This window comes from Microcaecilia unicolor, chromosome 5 (assembly GCF_901765095.1).
Source record: "Microcaecilia unicolor chromosome 5, aMicUni1.1, whole genome shotgun sequence".
In the NCBI taxonomy this organism is placed as follows: Eukaryota; Metazoa; Chordata; class Amphibia; order Gymnophiona; family Siphonopidae; genus Microcaecilia; species Microcaecilia unicolor.
Genome location: NC_044035.1, coordinates 206,215,907 through 206,233,767, shown reverse-complemented (window position 1 = coordinate 206,233,767; position 17,861 = coordinate 206,215,907). Strand labels below are relative to the sequence as shown.

General features: G+C 47.3%; 1 protein-coding gene across 1 annotated transcript in view; it reads right to left on the bottom strand.

Moving 5' to 3' along the window:
- SLC12A3 (solute carrier family 12 member 3) overlaps nt 1-5,217 on the bottom strand; it is a 1,234,282-nt gene extending 1,229,065 nt beyond the window's left edge. The window contains 1 exon segment of the mRNA XM_030203718.1: nt 4,856-5,217. Coding sequence (XP_030059578.1) covers nt 4,856-5,158 — 303 coding nt within the window. The 5' untranslated portion in view covers nt 5,159-5,217.
- Between the last annotated feature and the right edge of the window lie 12,644 nt (nt 5,218-17,861).

The following is a 17,861-nucleotide window of genomic DNA, read 5'->3' as shown; positions in this document are numbered from 1 at the left end:
CCTGAAAAGGACAGGTACAAATTCAATTCAAGGTAAGGTATACACATATGAGTTTGTCTTGGGCAGACTGGATGGACCATGCAGGTCTTTTTCTGCCGTCATCTACTATGTTACTATGTTACTATGAATCATTGGACATGGGAGAGGGGAGGGCAGGGGAGAGAGTTGAATCGCTGGACATGGGAGAGGGGAGGGCAGGGGAGAGAGGAGAATCGCGGGACATGGGAGAGGGGAGGGCAGGGGAAAGAGGAGAATCGCTGGACATGGGAAAGGGGAGGGCAGGGGAGAGAGGAGAATCGCTGGGCATGGATGGGAGGGGAGTGCAGGGAAGAGAGAATTACTGGACATGGATGGGAGGGCAGGGAAGAGAGGAGGGAAGTGAAGGATGGAGTCGAGCCTGCTGGCTGCTTTTACTACCCCCACCCACCAGTTTGCCGCTGCAACTGTAGTGAGTGGAGTGGAAGTGGGAGAGGGGAGGGCAGGGGAGAGAGTTGAATCGCTGGACATGGGAGAGGGGAGGGCAGGGGAGAGAGGAGAATCGCTGGTCATGGGAGAGGGGAGGGCAGGGGAGAGAGGAGAATCGCTGGTCATGGGAGAGGGGAGGGCAGGGGAGAGAGGAGAATCGCTGGTCATGGGAGAGGGGAGGGCAGGGAAGAGAGAATTGCTGGACATGGATGGGAGGGCAGGGAAGAGAGGAGAATTGTTGGACATGGATGGGAGGGGAGGGGAGAGAGGAGAATTGCTGGTCATGGATGGCAGGGGAGGACAGGGACATAGAAGAATCACTGGACACGGATGACAGGGGAGGACAGTGGGCAGAGAAGAATCGCTGGACAAGGATGGCATGGGAGGACAGGGGCAGAGAAGAATCACTGGACATGGATGGGAGGGGAGGACAGGGAAGAGAGGAGAATCGTTGGACATGGATGAGAGGGGAGGGAAGGGGAGAGAGGAGAATCGCTGGACATGGGAGGGGAGGGCAGGAGAGAGAGGAGACATGCTGGACATGGATGGAGGGGAGGGAAGAGAGGAAGGAGATGCACATGGATGGGAGGGCAGGGAAGAGGAGAAATGCTGGAAATGGATGAAGAGGAGAGCAGGAGATAGAGGAGAATTGCTGGACATAGATGAATGGAGGGGTTGGTGGGGAGAGAGGAGAAATGCTGGATGGAGGAGAGGGGAGAGAGAATTATTGCTTTATATGGATACAGGGGAGGGAAGAGAGGAGAAATGCTGGGCATGGATGGAGGGGTGGAGAGAGGAGAAGTGCTGGACATGGGTGGAGGGGAGGAAAGAAAAAAGAAGATGCACATGGATGGAGATAAGGGAAGAGAGGAGAAAAACTGCACATGGATGGAGATAAGGGAAAGGGAAGAGAGGAGAAAAACTGCACATGTATGGAGAAAATAGGCAAAAGCTGGATCCATGTTATACTTCCTCCAGTCAATTCCATGGAGGAGGATCCAGCTTTTACTTATGGATGTATGGCAAGAAATGAAGAAGAAAGAAGGAACGCAAAGAAATAAATGGAAAGGAAGCCCTGGAAACAGAGTTAAGAGAACAGAGAGCAGCAGAATCAGAGACTGGGACCAATATGGATAGAAAAACAAAGTCTCCAGGCAACAAAGGTAGAAAAAATAATTTTATTTTCATTTTAGTGTTTGGAATATGTCCAATTTGAGAATTTACATCTGCTGTCTTATTTTGCACTGGGTATACTGGAGCTGTAACAGCTTACAGAAATTATTTCTGATGAAAAAAATCACATTTATTTCTCCTATACTAGTATAATATTTTCAATGATGTCTGTTTTGTCCACTGAGATACATGAATGTGTGATTGGTTTGATGCATATGTGAGATGAAGATATGTTTGGTTTATGCTTGAGAGTGCTCTAATTTAAATTAAATATAGTGCATCATACAACAAGCCTTTAGTATCGGGTGATTGTGTCTGGCTGTTTGATTTTGCATTTGTGTGTTTTTGCATACATGCCCTAGGAAGTAAGATTTTTTCATCGATACATGAGGTTCTCTTTAAGACACTTATGAGAGAGCTGAATAACGAAGGTGTTGCCTGCTCATTTTTGAGGATTTTCTTCTTGTCCTTACGATTCAACACTGTTTTCCACTGGATATGACGTTTCGTGCTGTTTTTCCCGCTAATCAGCTGTTTCCGGCAGCTTTGCCACAGAGAGGTTGAAATACCCACAGGATTATGGGTAAGTGTGGCGCATTTTTTTCGGCTGCGTTTACAGCTTGCTCGGTAAGATATTTCAAATTGCGGGATTATTTTTAGTGTTTTTTGAGGTACAATAATGGTTTGTGCGGGTAGACACATGATTTTTTGCGTGATTGTTTGTATTATTTTACTTCCTTAGGCAATGTTAACAATTGGTTAGGGAAGATAAATGGAATTGTGGGTGGTTTTATATTTTATATTGTTTATATTGCTTTCTTGGGGTCTGAAGATATGAGTGTGTGAGATATATGATTGAATGGATGTTTTCTTTTGTGCATGTTTCCAGGTTTTTTCCACAGTTGGACGTTGCGGGGCTCTCTCTCCCTGATGAAGCCCCAGTTGGCGAAACGGGACCGTTGGGGAGGCCCTTAGCTAGCAACAATAAAGCTAAGTAGCTGTGGTTATGTTTTGATTTGGACATACAGCATTTATATATATGTTCAAGAGCACAAATTAAACATTTAGGGAGGAGGCTGGTAGAAGACCAGTGATTACATGGAAGTGACTATATCGTTATGATCTTACTGATCAACAATTGTCACTGGTCTGAGGTCTTCTTTCCCTCCATCATTGAAAAGTTTATCTCACAACCCATCATTATTACCCGCTATTTTTGTAGTCTGTTTATATGCGCCATAGCTGGTATAAGGGATGTGGCTAATGTGGGTGTGGCTATCATAGAGGTGGAGCCATATGTGGTGACCCCCGCCCATAATGAGTACCGGCACCTTTTTTTCTACAAAAAAAGCACTGAATGTTGCTAACATATTGCCCAACACTATTGTAACTCCACCAAAATGTAAATTGTAAGCCACTTTGACCCGAAACTTGTTTTTGGATAATAGTGGGATACAAGAATGCATAAATAAATAAATAACAACTCATGTCTAGATATTGGCCATATGGATATTTTACCTACATTGGGTCAAGCAATACCTTGAGAGAACCCTGTTAGAGTATTAGGGATAAATTCAGCAAAAAATAGGAGTACTGTTGGGTGTATTAGGCAGAAAGAGTGGGCATTCCTGCACTAACTAGTTAGTCCATCTACATTACTGCACACTAACTGGTTAGCACATAGATAATGCAGGAGCCCCTTACTGCCTACAAAATGGGTGCCGTTAAGTGCTCAAGTGGTATTTTTTTTTAAATGGCCAAATACTAATAGCAACATTAGCACATGACCATTAATGCAAAAATAGAAAAAAGCCATTTTTATAGCCATAGTAAAAATGGCATTTACATATGGGGAAAACCTGCATAAGGTGGGGGGGAAGGGGGCTTGATATACTACTGTTCTGTGTTTTTTTTTTTTTTGTAACTACATTCAAAGCAGTTTACATAGTATATACAGGTACTTATTTGTACCTGGGGCAATGGAGGGTTAAGTGACTTGCCCAGAGTCACAAGGAGCTGCAGTGGGAATTGAACCCAGTTCCCCAGGATCAGAGTCCGCTGCACTAACCACTAGGCTACTCCTCCTCCATAGCATAAGGGCATGCTACGGACATGTTTTACACATCTTAGTAAAAGGACCCCTATGTTAGACTGAGATGGTGTTGGTAAGGATCAGATGGCTGCTGTTTTGAAGAAAGCTTTTTAAATAAAGATTTATTAAACAATTAAAGCCATTTCAAGATATTAAGGCTTTTATGGCATTGGTTTATGCTTTTTTGTTAAGTTTTTTTTTAGATTACTTTAATGTTTCATATGTAGGTTTACAAACAATGTACTGTAAGAAATTACAGATAGTCCAGAATGCAGCAGCAGGATTAGTATTGGGTGAAATCAGTGGGCAAGTGCTAGGCCTTTGTTGAGTAAATAACACTGTCTTCCAATGAAAGAAAGAGCCAAATTTAAGTTATTAATTTTAATTTTTAAGGCACTGCATTATCAGAAACCTGGATACTTGAAGGAGAAACATAAATCTTGTATGCCTAATTGATCTTTGCACTTTGCACAGGGGAATTTGCTTGACATTCTGGGTTTAGATAATATAAGGAAAGCTGGATGACAGTCTAAGGCTTTCAGGGTTATTGGACCAGAATTATGGAACAAATTGCCCATTCATTTAAGATTGGAATCTAATCTCATGGTGTTTAGGGGAAAACCTAACCCCCCCCCCCCCCCCCCCCCGATTACTAAGCCACATTAGCAGCTGCTATATGCTAATGCCAACACAGCCCATTCACTTCAAATGGGCTGTGTCGATCTTACCTTGCAGCTTGTTAACCGGGTAAAAATGTATTTATTTCCCCCTAGTTATGATGATTGATGTTTTGATTAAGATTTGATCTGTAGTGTTTGGTTTTATGGATTATTTTTTTCCTGCTTTTATTGTTTTTTTTATAATATATAAACATTTTGAATGATATTTTGTATCAGGAAAATGGTATATAAATGTAAATAAATAAATAAAAGTATCCAAAATTGAATTAATAAGATACATCAAGCAACCAATAAAATATAGGATATATTTTCTATTGTACAAGCACCTAATATATTTTTCTACATATTTGGTTACCAATGCACCAGAACAGGTCAGGCAGTTTTTTTGGTGCAAATATGAAGAAAAATCCTTAGTCATTTTTTTCTATCAACAGATTTTTCTTACCTTTATGAAGGAGTGGAGATCTTCTAGGGTAGGTCTGACTTTTTTGTTCTCATTGGGAACCTCAGTATTGTTGTAATGGTCATAGTCAGGTACAACATCAATGGTATTGTAGCCAAAAGTCCTCATGTAAAATGTGCTGGCATGAGTGAGGTTGTTGGAATGCAATGTGTCATATGGGATGGAATCGGGCTGACCATAGTGAGCTTTGCTGCTATCCTCGGTGCTGATCAGTGTGTTGATAGTGAACCTGCCTTTGGAGAAAGGTAGATCGACAGCAGTCTCAGTCATGGGAAGTTCAGCCATTTCATTTTTAGTCACCCTCTCTGATTCCTTCTGGTCTTCCTTAAGTAAGAACAAGTAATACAGACAATCAGCAATCTGCCTTTCAGATTGGAGACCATGGAAGTTTTATACCCAGGTAAACCACTCCTCACCACCCCCTTAACTGATTATTAACAAGAAGTGAAGCATGACTGAAACCACTCAGAGCTGGTCAGAATAAACATAGCCTACAGGAACAGAAAAATGGCTATTGCAGATGAGAAACTTACTACAAGCTCCAGATCAAATCTGTGATAACAGACTTTAGATTAAATTACAAGAACAGGTAAACAAAGAATGTGTTTTTTTTTACTTTACAATCTAACCTTAGTATGTTTAGTTCCCTGATAATGAATAACCACAAGTAAATTAGGAAACAGAGACCCTGAATAGGACCAGCTTTAGCTGCTTTAGAAAGAATACATGGTTTATACTATAGTTTTATGTTTGTTATAAACAAATACAATATTGTAGTTTTCCATTTACTTTATGTACAAAATATACAGTAGGGTATATAATTTAACATAATAGTTTTATATACACTTTAGAATTCTCCTTTATGGTTGTGAGATTTTATTTGTTCATGTATTCATCAACAAATTGTTCCTCTTTTACACAGGTATGGGCTCAATTCACCTTTTAAATTTCAGAATATTTTTCATATTTTAGCAAAAGCAACCTGGAAAGAATGATTTGAAAGAAAGGAGGAAAACCATGAGAACTCAGAACCAGAGATGCCCAAAGATGATAAGTGTAAAAGTAATAGCCTGTGATTAACCAAGTCGAAAGCGGCAGAGAGATCAAGTGAGACTGGAAGGACAATCATGTGCTTATCCCAGTGTGATTAGACTTCATTTAATACAGCTGTAAGGACTGTCTCAGTACTAAATTGGGGCCTGAATCCAGACTGTCTGGGGTGAAGGGTAAAAGATTTGTCAACAAAGGATACCAGCTGAGTGTAAACAATTTTTTCAAGTACCTTAGAGAGAAAATTAAGATTAGAAACTAGGCAATAATGATCGAGAACTTGGGGATCAAGAGATGGCTTCTTGCGAATTGAATGTACGATCACTGATTTCCAAGAGAAGGGTACTTGACCAGTGGACAGAATAGTATTGATTATGGTGGGAATCTTAGGAAGAAGCTGCAGCTCTGGAACACCTAACCATGGGGCCGATAATGGATCAAGAGAGCAGACACACACAGGGCAGATACATACTGTACAGCATTGCTATACATTCACTACCTGATAGCAGGGGAGTATCCACATTATCTGCCACAGCAGGTAACACAGTAAAAGCCCACACACAAATAAAGAAATAATCATAGCCTGCCATGGTGGCATACCCCCCCCCCCCCATACACATATATCCCCCCATCTGACCCCTCAACCCCTCCCCCCCAACCCCCCAAACACTCCTGATCTGAACCTGTAACTCATTCCTGGATCCAATGTCCCATATAAGCCTCTCCCATCTGTGTCCAATGAAGCCCTACCCCTGACCTCTCTACCACCTCCAGGACCTACCAAAATGCTATCTCAGATAGTCCAATGGGCAGGAGTGGGAGTGGTCCTCCTCAACTCCTACCCCATATGGATCCATGCAGCAAAATAGCCACAATGAACCTATGACCTGTCTTTCCCTTTTCTACCAGCATAGAGCTGCATTTCACCTCTCCCTCCCTTTCCCCTTTACATGGTCCAGCATCTTCTCCCCTCCCCTTCCTCCAGCACCCTAATATGGTCCAGCATCTTCCCTCTCCTCTACCTCCATGTGATGCAGCATATCTGTCTCTTGCCCTCCACAATATGGTTCAGCATTTTCCCTTTCCTCATCTCTCCTCCTCCTCCCCTTTCCCTTCTTCTTCCCGATCTGATTCAACATTTACCCCCTCTAGTACCCCCTTTCCCCCCAATATAGTCCAGTACCGTCCATATCTTTTCTTGTCCTCATTCTACAGTCTCCACATGATCCAGCATATTTCTCTATCTCTCTCTCTCACACGCACACACACACACACTCACACACACACCTACCCTTATCCAGCATCTTCCCCTCTTGCTTGCCCCAACCTTGCTTGCACCTTCCCTCAAGTTTCTCTATTTTCTATTCTCTTGTTATACCAGTGTCAGCCATAAAAAGAAAAGCAAGATTCCATGACCCTTCCATCCAGTCCAGGTGATTTGCTACTCTTCAACTTGTCAAATTGCCCCATTACATCTTCCAGGTTTACAGAGATTTCATTCAGTTTCTGTTACTCATCAGCACTGAATACCCCCTTTACTCCTTGGTCATCCAACTGCCTCAGTACAACTTTTTCAATCACTTTCCCAATCATAGGCAAAACTGAAATAGGCCTATATTTAGAAGATTGTGTAGGATCCAAGCCAGTAGATTTTAATAAAGGTTTCACTGTAGCCGTTTCCAATGCTTGTGGCAAGACCTCATCCATCAGTGAGGTATTAATAATATGAGTTAGAGAAGGCACTACTACCTCAGCCAAAAGTCTAAGAACTGCTGATGAATATGGTTCAACAATAGACTTAGTTGGTTTCTGGGGGAATAATTGAAACGCCGGCGAACTCAGAATTTGGCCGGCTTCATATAGGCAGGAAAAAATAGGCAGGAATAATCAAAAATTATATGGCCATCCATAAACTTACCATTATCGCGATTGAAGCCGGCCAAATTTGATGCGGCCAAAGCATAGTAAAAACGCCGCCATTAAACATTTGATTTTCACGGTTCAAACCGGCCAAATCAGAGAGTACTTGAGAAATACGTTACTGTACTTGATATTTTTCATTGTTCCGTAAATTTTCCCTGTATCTGGATGTCCGCAACTGCACTGTACTTGCGGAACATGCAGCTACGGGAAATATATTGTGTATGAAGTTCGCATTTGTGATAATGATCCATATATGAAAACTCCCATATAAGGGAAACTCCGCACATAGGCCCCGCACGCATGACAGCAATGCGTCACAGACGGCCATGCGTCATAGCCGGCCACGTGTGGAGCCATTGTACATGGTGAGACGTGCACGTACTGACCTATCCATATATGGAATGGCGACCCATATATGGAGCCTTGCGTGTAAGGGCAGCCATCAAGCATGGCCGGCCATATAAGGCGAGGCACGTGTTCCCATTTTCACTTACAAACATGTCGATGAGAAGGGAGCCCAACTTCTCTGTCGCAGAGAACTTGCTCCTAGTGCACCTGTGCGTCAAGCACAGGCATGCACTCTTCCCCTACCACCACCACCTGCCCCCCAGGGCTATCTGCATCTGAACCTGGGCTGAGATCAGGGACAGGTTACAGAGGTAAGTGTTTCAGCCCCCCCCCCCCCCCTCCTGTAGCTACATATATAACAGTTCCCTCAGTAGTGTAAGCACAAACTGGAGTCTGCATTCAAGGGTAATCAATGACATGTGTACATGCACATTCATTAATATAATCTAGGTAGTAGAAATTAAAAACATTGCCACATCCCTACAATACTGCACACAAACGGTTCTCTCTGTCCTCACATCCCCTCCCCCCCCCCCCCCCCCCCCCCCCCCTCAGTGTTCTGAATCTCTTCTAGTTGATTTACAAATGAATTTGTGTGCTGAAGGCAAGAAGGCCCATCCCCTGACTCCTGGTGTACAAACTTATATCTTGCAGAAGATTTGGCATCAGGAGGGACTTAGAGTCCCTCCGGCGGAGGTACCGCCGCGTCCGGCTACAGAGCCCTCACATGATCAGGGTGGCGAGACGGCGCCTCAGGGATCAACGTAAGTATTATAAACAGGGCACCTGTACTCCTTTGTAAATGTATTTCATACTGCAAATGTCCTGTACAATATCAGTTTCCATGTGACTAATAAGCAACTAGTTAAGTCATAACACCTCTATCCCAGATCAAGGCCTGAGGTATGGCTGCAACTTCCAACTAACCTCCTGTGAGATGAATAAGATGGCATGCCTCATTACTGTATCCCTCTTTCTGTGGTGGATACTGTTTCGTGGTATTCCTGCCTGAGGTCCTACTCTTAGTGGATGTCATTGCCTCATATTAAACTTATGTGTCCCGTCCCCCCCCCCAAAAAAATAATTAAACAGAACCCCAAAATAGTCAGCCAACCATAGTCACAAATTATAATGCAAACATGCTGCTGAGCAATGAGTGTGGTCTGACTGTGTACTCAGAGTCACACCAGCATTCACGGTTCCCTGTCATCTCATCTCATGCATCTCACACCCCATCCCCCGCCTCAGGCCAGCCAGCTCCTGTACTATGTAAGCTATGTTGGATGTGCTGATCTCAAACACAATCCTGTTACATACACAAAGCACCAGCGGCAGGAGGAGGCGGCTCAGGAGGAGGAGGAGGCTGCCCAGGAGGAGGAGGAGACGTCCCAGGAGGAGGAGGAGGAAATGGCCCAGGAGGAGGAGGAGATGGCCCAGGAGGAGGAGGAGCAGGCAGCCTAGGAGGAGGAGGAAGAGGAGGCGGCGGCCCAGGAGGAGGAGGCCCAGCAGGAGGAGGCCTGGCTAGACATGCCTCCCCTTGAGGGGGATGATGAAGGGCCCACAACCCCTGCCCTTTCCACCCCATCCCCACCCCCATCCCTAGCCGCATTCCCATCACCACCCCCACCCCCATTCCCTGCCCCAGCACTGCACCTCCTGCAGCAACTGGTGGATGGGGTAAACCAGTTGCTGCAGGAGGTGACAGCAATGAGGCAGCAGATGGGGGCAATGTGGCAGGCTAATGAGCAGCATCATAGGGCAGTGAGGCTGTTCCTGGTGCTGCTCATTAGCCTGCTGTACATGGCCATTCAGCCAGGAAGACGTGGCTGCCATTAAAGGACATTTGGGGGGAGGGGGAACTTGTAAATAGGTTATGTATTGGTTTGGATTATTTGAATATAAGTTGCATATTTTTCATAAAACAGGGTTTGTGTCTCTCTTTCTGCACTACATATTATCAAATGCTGGGGTTCATATGAGAGGAGGCAGCAATATGGATTGAATGACAGGTGAACTGTGACAGAGAAACTTTGGTACATATGTGTGATGTGTGGCCATACAGAAGGCCACCTGTTCCATCCAATCTGCATGGCTGTATGGTAAGGGGGGAGGCTGGGTGGGCATTTGTGGTGAGGAACATAAATGCCCATCCAGCCTCTTCTCCCCCCCCCCCTTTACCATAGAGCTGCACAGCACAGAGTTGTGCAGCACTAGTGAACTGCCAAGTAGAAACTTGGAGATACCTATAGGTAGCCCCTAGACAAGGTTTGCTCTTTGATCACCAGACACCCTTACCCACAGTCAAACCACATTGGTGGGGGCCACAAAGATGTTACAAGGAGCTGGGCCATCTTTTGACATTGAGCAATTCTATATAGTGCTCAACAGAAAAGGGAAAGCAATGTTAAAAGCATTAGATGGATGTTTGATTCTTCACAATTGCAATACAATACCAGAGGTACAGAAGGGCCTAGGCTAGGGGATATAAATGTATATTGTTGTATTGATTTTTAGTTTGCTGATAGCTTCTTGAGTTCCAGGAGGGTTGTAAGTTTGCACCTGAGGCAATGGAGGGTTAAATGACTTGGCCAAGATCACAAGGAGCAACCTCTGTATTACAAGACCGGTGCTCTAACCACTAGGCCATTCCAGCCAACAGGCGGTAGCCACCTGCACATAATTTGGAGTAGGAATTATAACCAGAAACCCTTGCTCTCAGCATGAATTAAGGGCTCAGTAGCCACGTACCTGTGGCCACCTTGACAATAGTTTGCAGGCTGGAATGTAGAAATGTGGTTCCATAATTATGGACGATTGTAGGACTGTGTTTAAATAATGTGGAAAAGACATTCAGGGCATATTAAATCATTTATTTAATTAAAGCATTTATATCCCACATGTTCCCACTGGATGCAGGTTCAATGTGGCTTACAAGAGCTACATCAAGAATACTGTATTACTGACATACTAAAACAATGCAAGCAGTAAATTAACTTTGCAATAATATACAGCAGTGGCATAGTAAAGAACATATATGGTAACTGATTTGTTATGTATTGTTATGTATGCTCCCCCCCCCCCCCAACAACCCTGAGAATGGGTGGGCACTTTATAACAGGGGACTGGGGTTCACCACATAAAGAAGGATGGAACCTTGCCGGGAGACACATGAGGGGCAAAGCGGGACACAAACTACCAGCTGTAGATACCCGTGAACCTGGTGAAAATAGAGGTACGATTTGAGTGCAGTGAAGACAGAGAGAGAATGGGGAACCCTTGACCATGAGGGATGCACACAACCATTCTCAGGGCCTCTTCCCCTCCCTTCCCCCACCCCATAGCCACCCACAACTCAGTGTGTCCAATAGAGAACAAGACATCTGTACAATGAATTGGGTTGAACAAATCATGGCTCTCAGAATTCACTGTATTACAGTCCACTGCTGTCTCTTGCAATCCTCTTGACCAGCTGTCCTGCAAGATGCAAGAAGTGTTTGTTTAGCAACTATATAGCAGAAAGGGAAGAGGTGGCTGAGAGGTATGAGCTTACCTTGAACTTGTGGTGCAAGAATCTGTTGGCTCCAAGGGAGCAGAGGCTGGCTGCTTCAACAAAGGAGAGAGAGAATGGGGGGCAGTGAGTGAGCACATCACACACAGCAAGGAGCTCCTGGAGGGTACAGAATGGAGAGTTGGTCCCATGTACAAAATGCAGAGTATATGCTAAGCTACCAGCTAACACCCAGTCTGAAACAAAGTCCACACATCAGTTTTCTTTGAAAAAGTGCCCACAAACGTCCCCCCCCCCTTTCAAACACTGGCCACAAACTCACCCCCCCCCCCCCAAGAACCCCAAACAACAAACAGCTTTACAAAAGTATACAGTGGCTAAAAGAAGGTGTAATATAAGTGAAGCAAAAACGCTTTGAAATACCACCCCATAATATAAACAAAACCTCTAAAGTGCAGCACAGAGAAAGCCCTTTTAAAGAGGGTCGAATAAAGGAAATGTAAGCTTCCAAATGGGAACAGCAGCTGCTGAGTTCATGACCCTTCATCAAAATGAGCAGAGCAAAAACACAGTGCAGGTGAAAGCACCTGTACTTCCCTATCAATAATCAAAAGTACGGCGGCCATTTGGTTTGCCAATTATCGAAAATAGGCCGGCCATCTGGGGAAATCAGCTGCGGCCGGTTAGGGTTTTTGACGATAATCAAAATTACGCCGGCTATGTGAGACCCACTCATATCATTCTCCTATGGCTGGCCACAACAGCGTATTTAAGCGGCGTTCTCGGCATTTTCGAACCTTTTGCATTGCAGTGGTACAATGGGACCCAAGCTACCACCAACCCGCAAGGGTAATTTTACTGATGCAAAAGTTCAACTGCTGGTGGAAGAAATTGACAGGAGACACATGCATCTGTTCGCTCTCACCGGCCAGAGGCTAGCTGCAACCACAAAGCAGCGGGAGTGGGAAGCAGTCAGGGACAGGCTGAATGCGGTCTTTCACTGTGGCCGACTGCAAGCGAAAGTGGTGCCGGCTGAGGCAAGATGTCCGCAGGAAAGCTGGTGCCAACCCCCCCAGCAGATGACACTGCTAACCTCACCCCCATTGAACGCATCATCCATGGGCTCTTGCCCAGGAGGGGATCCATGGCATTGGGTCCATGGACACATCAGCACAGGCTGAAGACTCAGGTAGGTTCACCATTAGGGAGCTGGGGGATATGTTCTGCTGTACTAAACTCTGTTTCAAACAAGTGGGGGACAGTATGGTGCTCCTCAGCAGTAAGGAAAGGGGGAAAAGAACAGCCTGCAATGCATATCAGTATTCATTACAAGCCATGACAGAGGGGGAGGAGGGGGGAGCAGGAGGGGGGAGGGGAGGGTTTCCAGCAATGTATATAATAGATGTAAATATATTTACAATATAATACAATGTAAATAAAATACATACACTGTGTGTAGCTTTGCACTGTTTCATATCTTTGGCTGCCTTCCCCATCACCAAACTCTGCATATCTCCTTCCCACACCTCTGTGCTATAGCCACTGTGTCCTCTGCACTCCTTCCACAGTTCTATGTCTACCCACCTGCCTGTGTGGCTGTCTTGCACATCAGTCTCTGCAGTACACTGCACTTCTTGTCTCCAGCTCTGTACAATGACACCTGTGGCTTGCCTGCCAATCACATTCCTCACCATCTCTTTGCTGGGTCTTTGCCGGTGGGGCTACATGTGTATGAATGCTGAAAAACAAATGCAGATTATTTTGACCAACACACTTCTTCCCCTTTTGCTATGCAGGTGATGACAGCCAGTGGGAGGAAGAAGCTGGCCCTAGTGGCCACCAGCCCCACCACAAACAGCAGCAACCCAGTAGGCCTGCACAACAACCCACACAGGACCATGGGTTGGAACCATACGACCCAACAGCAGCAGCACCCGCTATCCCTCCACCACCTGCTGCACCGGCTGTCCCTCCACCACCTGCTTCACCGGCTATCCCTCCACCACCCACAGACTGTGCTGATGATGGCAGCGAAGAAGAAACGGAAAATGCAGAAGGGGGGGCACCTGCTCAGCAGAGGCCAGGCAGCCAGAGGAGGCAGCTACTGCGCCTGGCCACACAATTGCTGGGCCACAATGTGCAGATGGAAGAGTACCGGCTGCAGAAATTGGAGCTGCACCGGCAAGCACTCCAGGTGCACCAGGAAGCGCTCCAGGTGCAACGGGAAGCACTCCAGGTGCACCAGGAAGTGCTCCAGGTGCACCGGGAAGCGCTCCAGGTGTAAGGGGAAGCGGTAGAGGCCCAACGTGCTGTGACCCAGCAGCTCCAACAGCTGGAGCACAGCATTGAGGACCTACACCGTGACTTCAGAGCACCTACTCCAGCTGTGCAGCAGCCACCACCACAACAACTGGCGTCTACCTCTTCCACTGCATATGAACCACCTGCAAAGAAGTGGAGCTTGAGATCCTCACGTTCCCCAGCCACTGGTCCAGCAGCCACCACACCAGCTCCCATTCTGGGTCCTGTGCCAAGGTTGCAGGCCAAGGGACAAAGCACAAAGTGGCCAGACTTCACCAGGGCAGCTAAGGCAGCGGGCTGCCTTGTGCACACTGACATAGAGGAGGAGAGTGGGAGCTCATCACCAGAGGAGCACTCTCAACAGAGTTCCCATGCAGCACCAGCTGCAAAGGAACACAGTGGGAGGGGTAGAAGGGGAGGGGGCGGGGAAAGTGATGGGACATGCTGGGGGGTGAGGGGTGGAGGGAGGGGAATATGCACAGAGTGAGTGATGGTGGAGGTGGTGGTGGTGGGGGGGGGGTGGTGTGTAAATACTGTGTGATATCAATAAATGTCCACTTCACTGAAAACTTGTGTCAATGAGTCTTTGCCTGGCTCTGACCCCCAGCTGGTATGCACTCTGCTTTGCTCTGTGGGCGGGAGGTGGAGGGGGCTGCTCATCCTGTTCCTCTGGGGCCTGCTGCTCTGGTGGCTGTACCTCTTCTGGGAGGGCCTGTCCTCGGCGCTTTGCCAAATGATGTAGCATACAGCAGGCCAGGAATATCTTTGCCACCTTTTGGGGACTGTAGAGGAGCTCCCCTCCAGAACGGTCCAGGCATCGGAACCTGTTCTTTAGTAGTCCGAAGGTGCGCTCTATGATGACATGGGTGGTCCGATGCCTACTGTTGTAGTTCTCCTCTGACCTTCTTTGTGGGTGCACTATGGGGGTCATGAGCCACGTCCTCTGTGGGTAGCCTCTATCACCTTTGGGAAGAAGCAGAATGAGAAGGATGAGTGTGTGTTGTTTGGAGCAGGTACCTTGTGGTAGTGGGGTGGGGGGGGGGAGGTTATAGTGGGTTGAGCAGGAGGTATAGTTTGGCCAGAGCCATGCAGCACTTATCTAGTAGCCATCCACCAGTGAACTCCCCTCGCTCAAACCTCTGGAAGATGCCCGAGTGCTGCAGGATATACGCATCGTGAGTGGACCCTGGGTATCGGGCACACACATCACTTGCATGTTCATGGAGTGAAATGCTTTGTGATTTCTGTAGGTGGCCTCTCGTGCCCGGGGGGGGGGGGGGGTCTCAGTGCGACGTGTGCAGTCTATCACACCTATGATTGAGGGGAAGTGAGCTACAGCGTAGAAGGCAGCCATGTTGTTGTGCAGGGCCAGGGGGGGGAAGGTGATGTACTCAGAGGTGTGGGTATGGAAGGCATCAAGGAACTGGGTGAGGCAGTTAGAAATGGAAGGCTGGGTGAGACCCATGTTGACAGCTAGGACAGACTGGAAACTCCCAGTGGCCAGAAAAGAGAGAGAAGCAGTGATCTTTAGGTGCACAGGGATGGGGTTGTTTCTATGGGTCCCGGCCTGCAGGAGGGGTTGGAGCTGGTCACAAAGGTACTGAATGGCAGCTCTATCAAACCAGAACCTAGTGAGGCACTGCAGGTCAGTGAGGTCTAGGAAAGTGGTACGGGGCCTGAACACTCTGGGGCGTGCGTACCTCCTGTGGTGCCTCCCCTCTTCCTCCAACATGCAAATGCACCTGTGCATTTAGTGCCTCCATTTCCCCGCACTACAGGTGCAATACACCAGTGAAAGACACCAGGAACAAACAGAAGCTGCCCCTCACTCTCACACCAGCCACAAACACTCACTACAATCTCTCCTGCCACACCCTCTAGCCACTCACTCTCCAAGCAGCAAATGACAGTCTTCACACACAGCTGCAGCAGTACACAGGACAAAGACAGAAACAGAGTCTACAAACAGGTAAGGGAATGAATTATGAACGTGGAGACACTGACAGGAGAGGGAGAGGGGATGGGGAAGATAGAGGAAGGAGTAGGGGTGTCTGGGTTTGGGGAGTAGAAGGGGTAAAGCTGAAAAGGTAAACCACAAATGAGACAGGTGAGGATGAAAACGTTGGGACACAGACAAAGGTAACAGGTACTCAACAAACTCTCAGCTTTCTCTGCAAACATCAATTCAGGTCTCCCAACAACGATTTCGCCACTCTCCAACTTCACACAATCGCTAATGGGTCTAAAGACAATTTCCCCCTTACTCTGGTCGCTTTTATTTGTGCTCTAACTAGTGCTGCCCCTATAACCGGCCATGTGAAACTCATTCGCAATCCGTTATACGTTGCAGCCGGCCATCTCATTACACTGCCCCTAACACGCCCCGTATGTTCCCGGCCATAGATGGCTGGCTTTACATTTACACCAGCGTCTCGACCCGCCAGTGGCGTACCAAGGGGGGGGGGCGGTGGGGGCGGTCCGCCCCGGGTGCCAGTGGGTGGGGGGTGCTTTGCTCCCGCCGCCTCCCGTAGCCGTTCCCGCGGCGCCGTACATTAAAAAAACCGGCGAAGCAGCGTCGCAGGCAGCGCCTCGTGCCCTGCTTGTAAAAAAAAATATCAAATCTCCTTCCTTGTCCTCCTCGTCTTGACGTCTTGACGTCTTGACGTCGACTCGGGCCTTCCAATCAATTTGATTGGAAGGCCCGAGTCGACGTCAAGATGTCAAGACGAGGAGAAGGAAGGAGATTTGATTTTTTTTTTTTACAAGCAGGGCACGAGGCGCTGCCTGCGACGCTGCTTCGCCGGTTTTTAACGGGACTGAGGTGGGGAAGGAGAGGGGCGAAAGGGACTCGGGTGGGGGTGTTCAGAGGGAGAAGGGGACTGGGGTGGGGGTCTCAGACAGGGGAGGGGAGAGAAGGGGACTGGGGTGGGGATCTCAGAGGGGAGAAGGGGAGGGGAGAAGGGGACTGGGGTGGGGGTGTTCAGCGGGGAGAAAGGGGACTGGTGTGGGGGTGTTCAGAGGGGAGAAGGGGACTGGGGTGGGGATCTCAGAGGGGAGAAGGGGACTGGGGTGGGGGTGTTCAGAGGGGAAAAGGGGAGGGGAGAAGGGGACTGGGGTGGGGATCTCAGAGGGGAGAAGGGGACTGGGGTGGGGGTGTTCAGAGGAGAGAAGGGGACTGGGGTGGGGGTCTCAGACAGGGGAGGGGAGAAGGGGACTGTGGTGGGGGTCTCAGACAGGAGAAGGGGAGGGGAGAAGGGGACTGGGGGGGGGGTGTTCAGAGGGGAGAAGGGGGCTGGAACTGGGGCTGAAAAAAGGGCGCAGAGAGAGAGAGAGGGAACAGATCCTAGATGGAAGGGGGAGCGAGAGGGAGGGCAGACCCTGGATGGATGGGAGAGGGAGGGCAAATGGTGGCTTGAAGGGGCAGAGAGAAAGGGCAGGCAGTGGATGGAAGGGACGGCAGAGAGGGCAGACACTGGATGGCAGAGAGAGAGAGAGTGAAGACAGATGCTGGATGGAAGGGAAGACGGTGAAAAGAAGATGAGGAGGAAAGCAAGAAACCAGAGACAACAAAACTGTAAATAAAATATATTTTTCTATTTTTTTTGCTTTAGGATAAAGTATTGTAGATGTGTTAAATGTTTATAATAGAACATGTAAATAAGGTAATCTTTTTATTGGACTAATTTTAATACATTTTGACTAACTTTCGGAGAACAAAACCCCCTTCCTCAGGTCAGGATAGGATACTGTAACAGCACTATACTGTACTGACCCGAGGACGGAGGTTTTGGCCTCTGAAAGCTAAATGTATAGTCCAATAAACTGGTATTATTTTACTTTCTATATTTGTAATTTGTA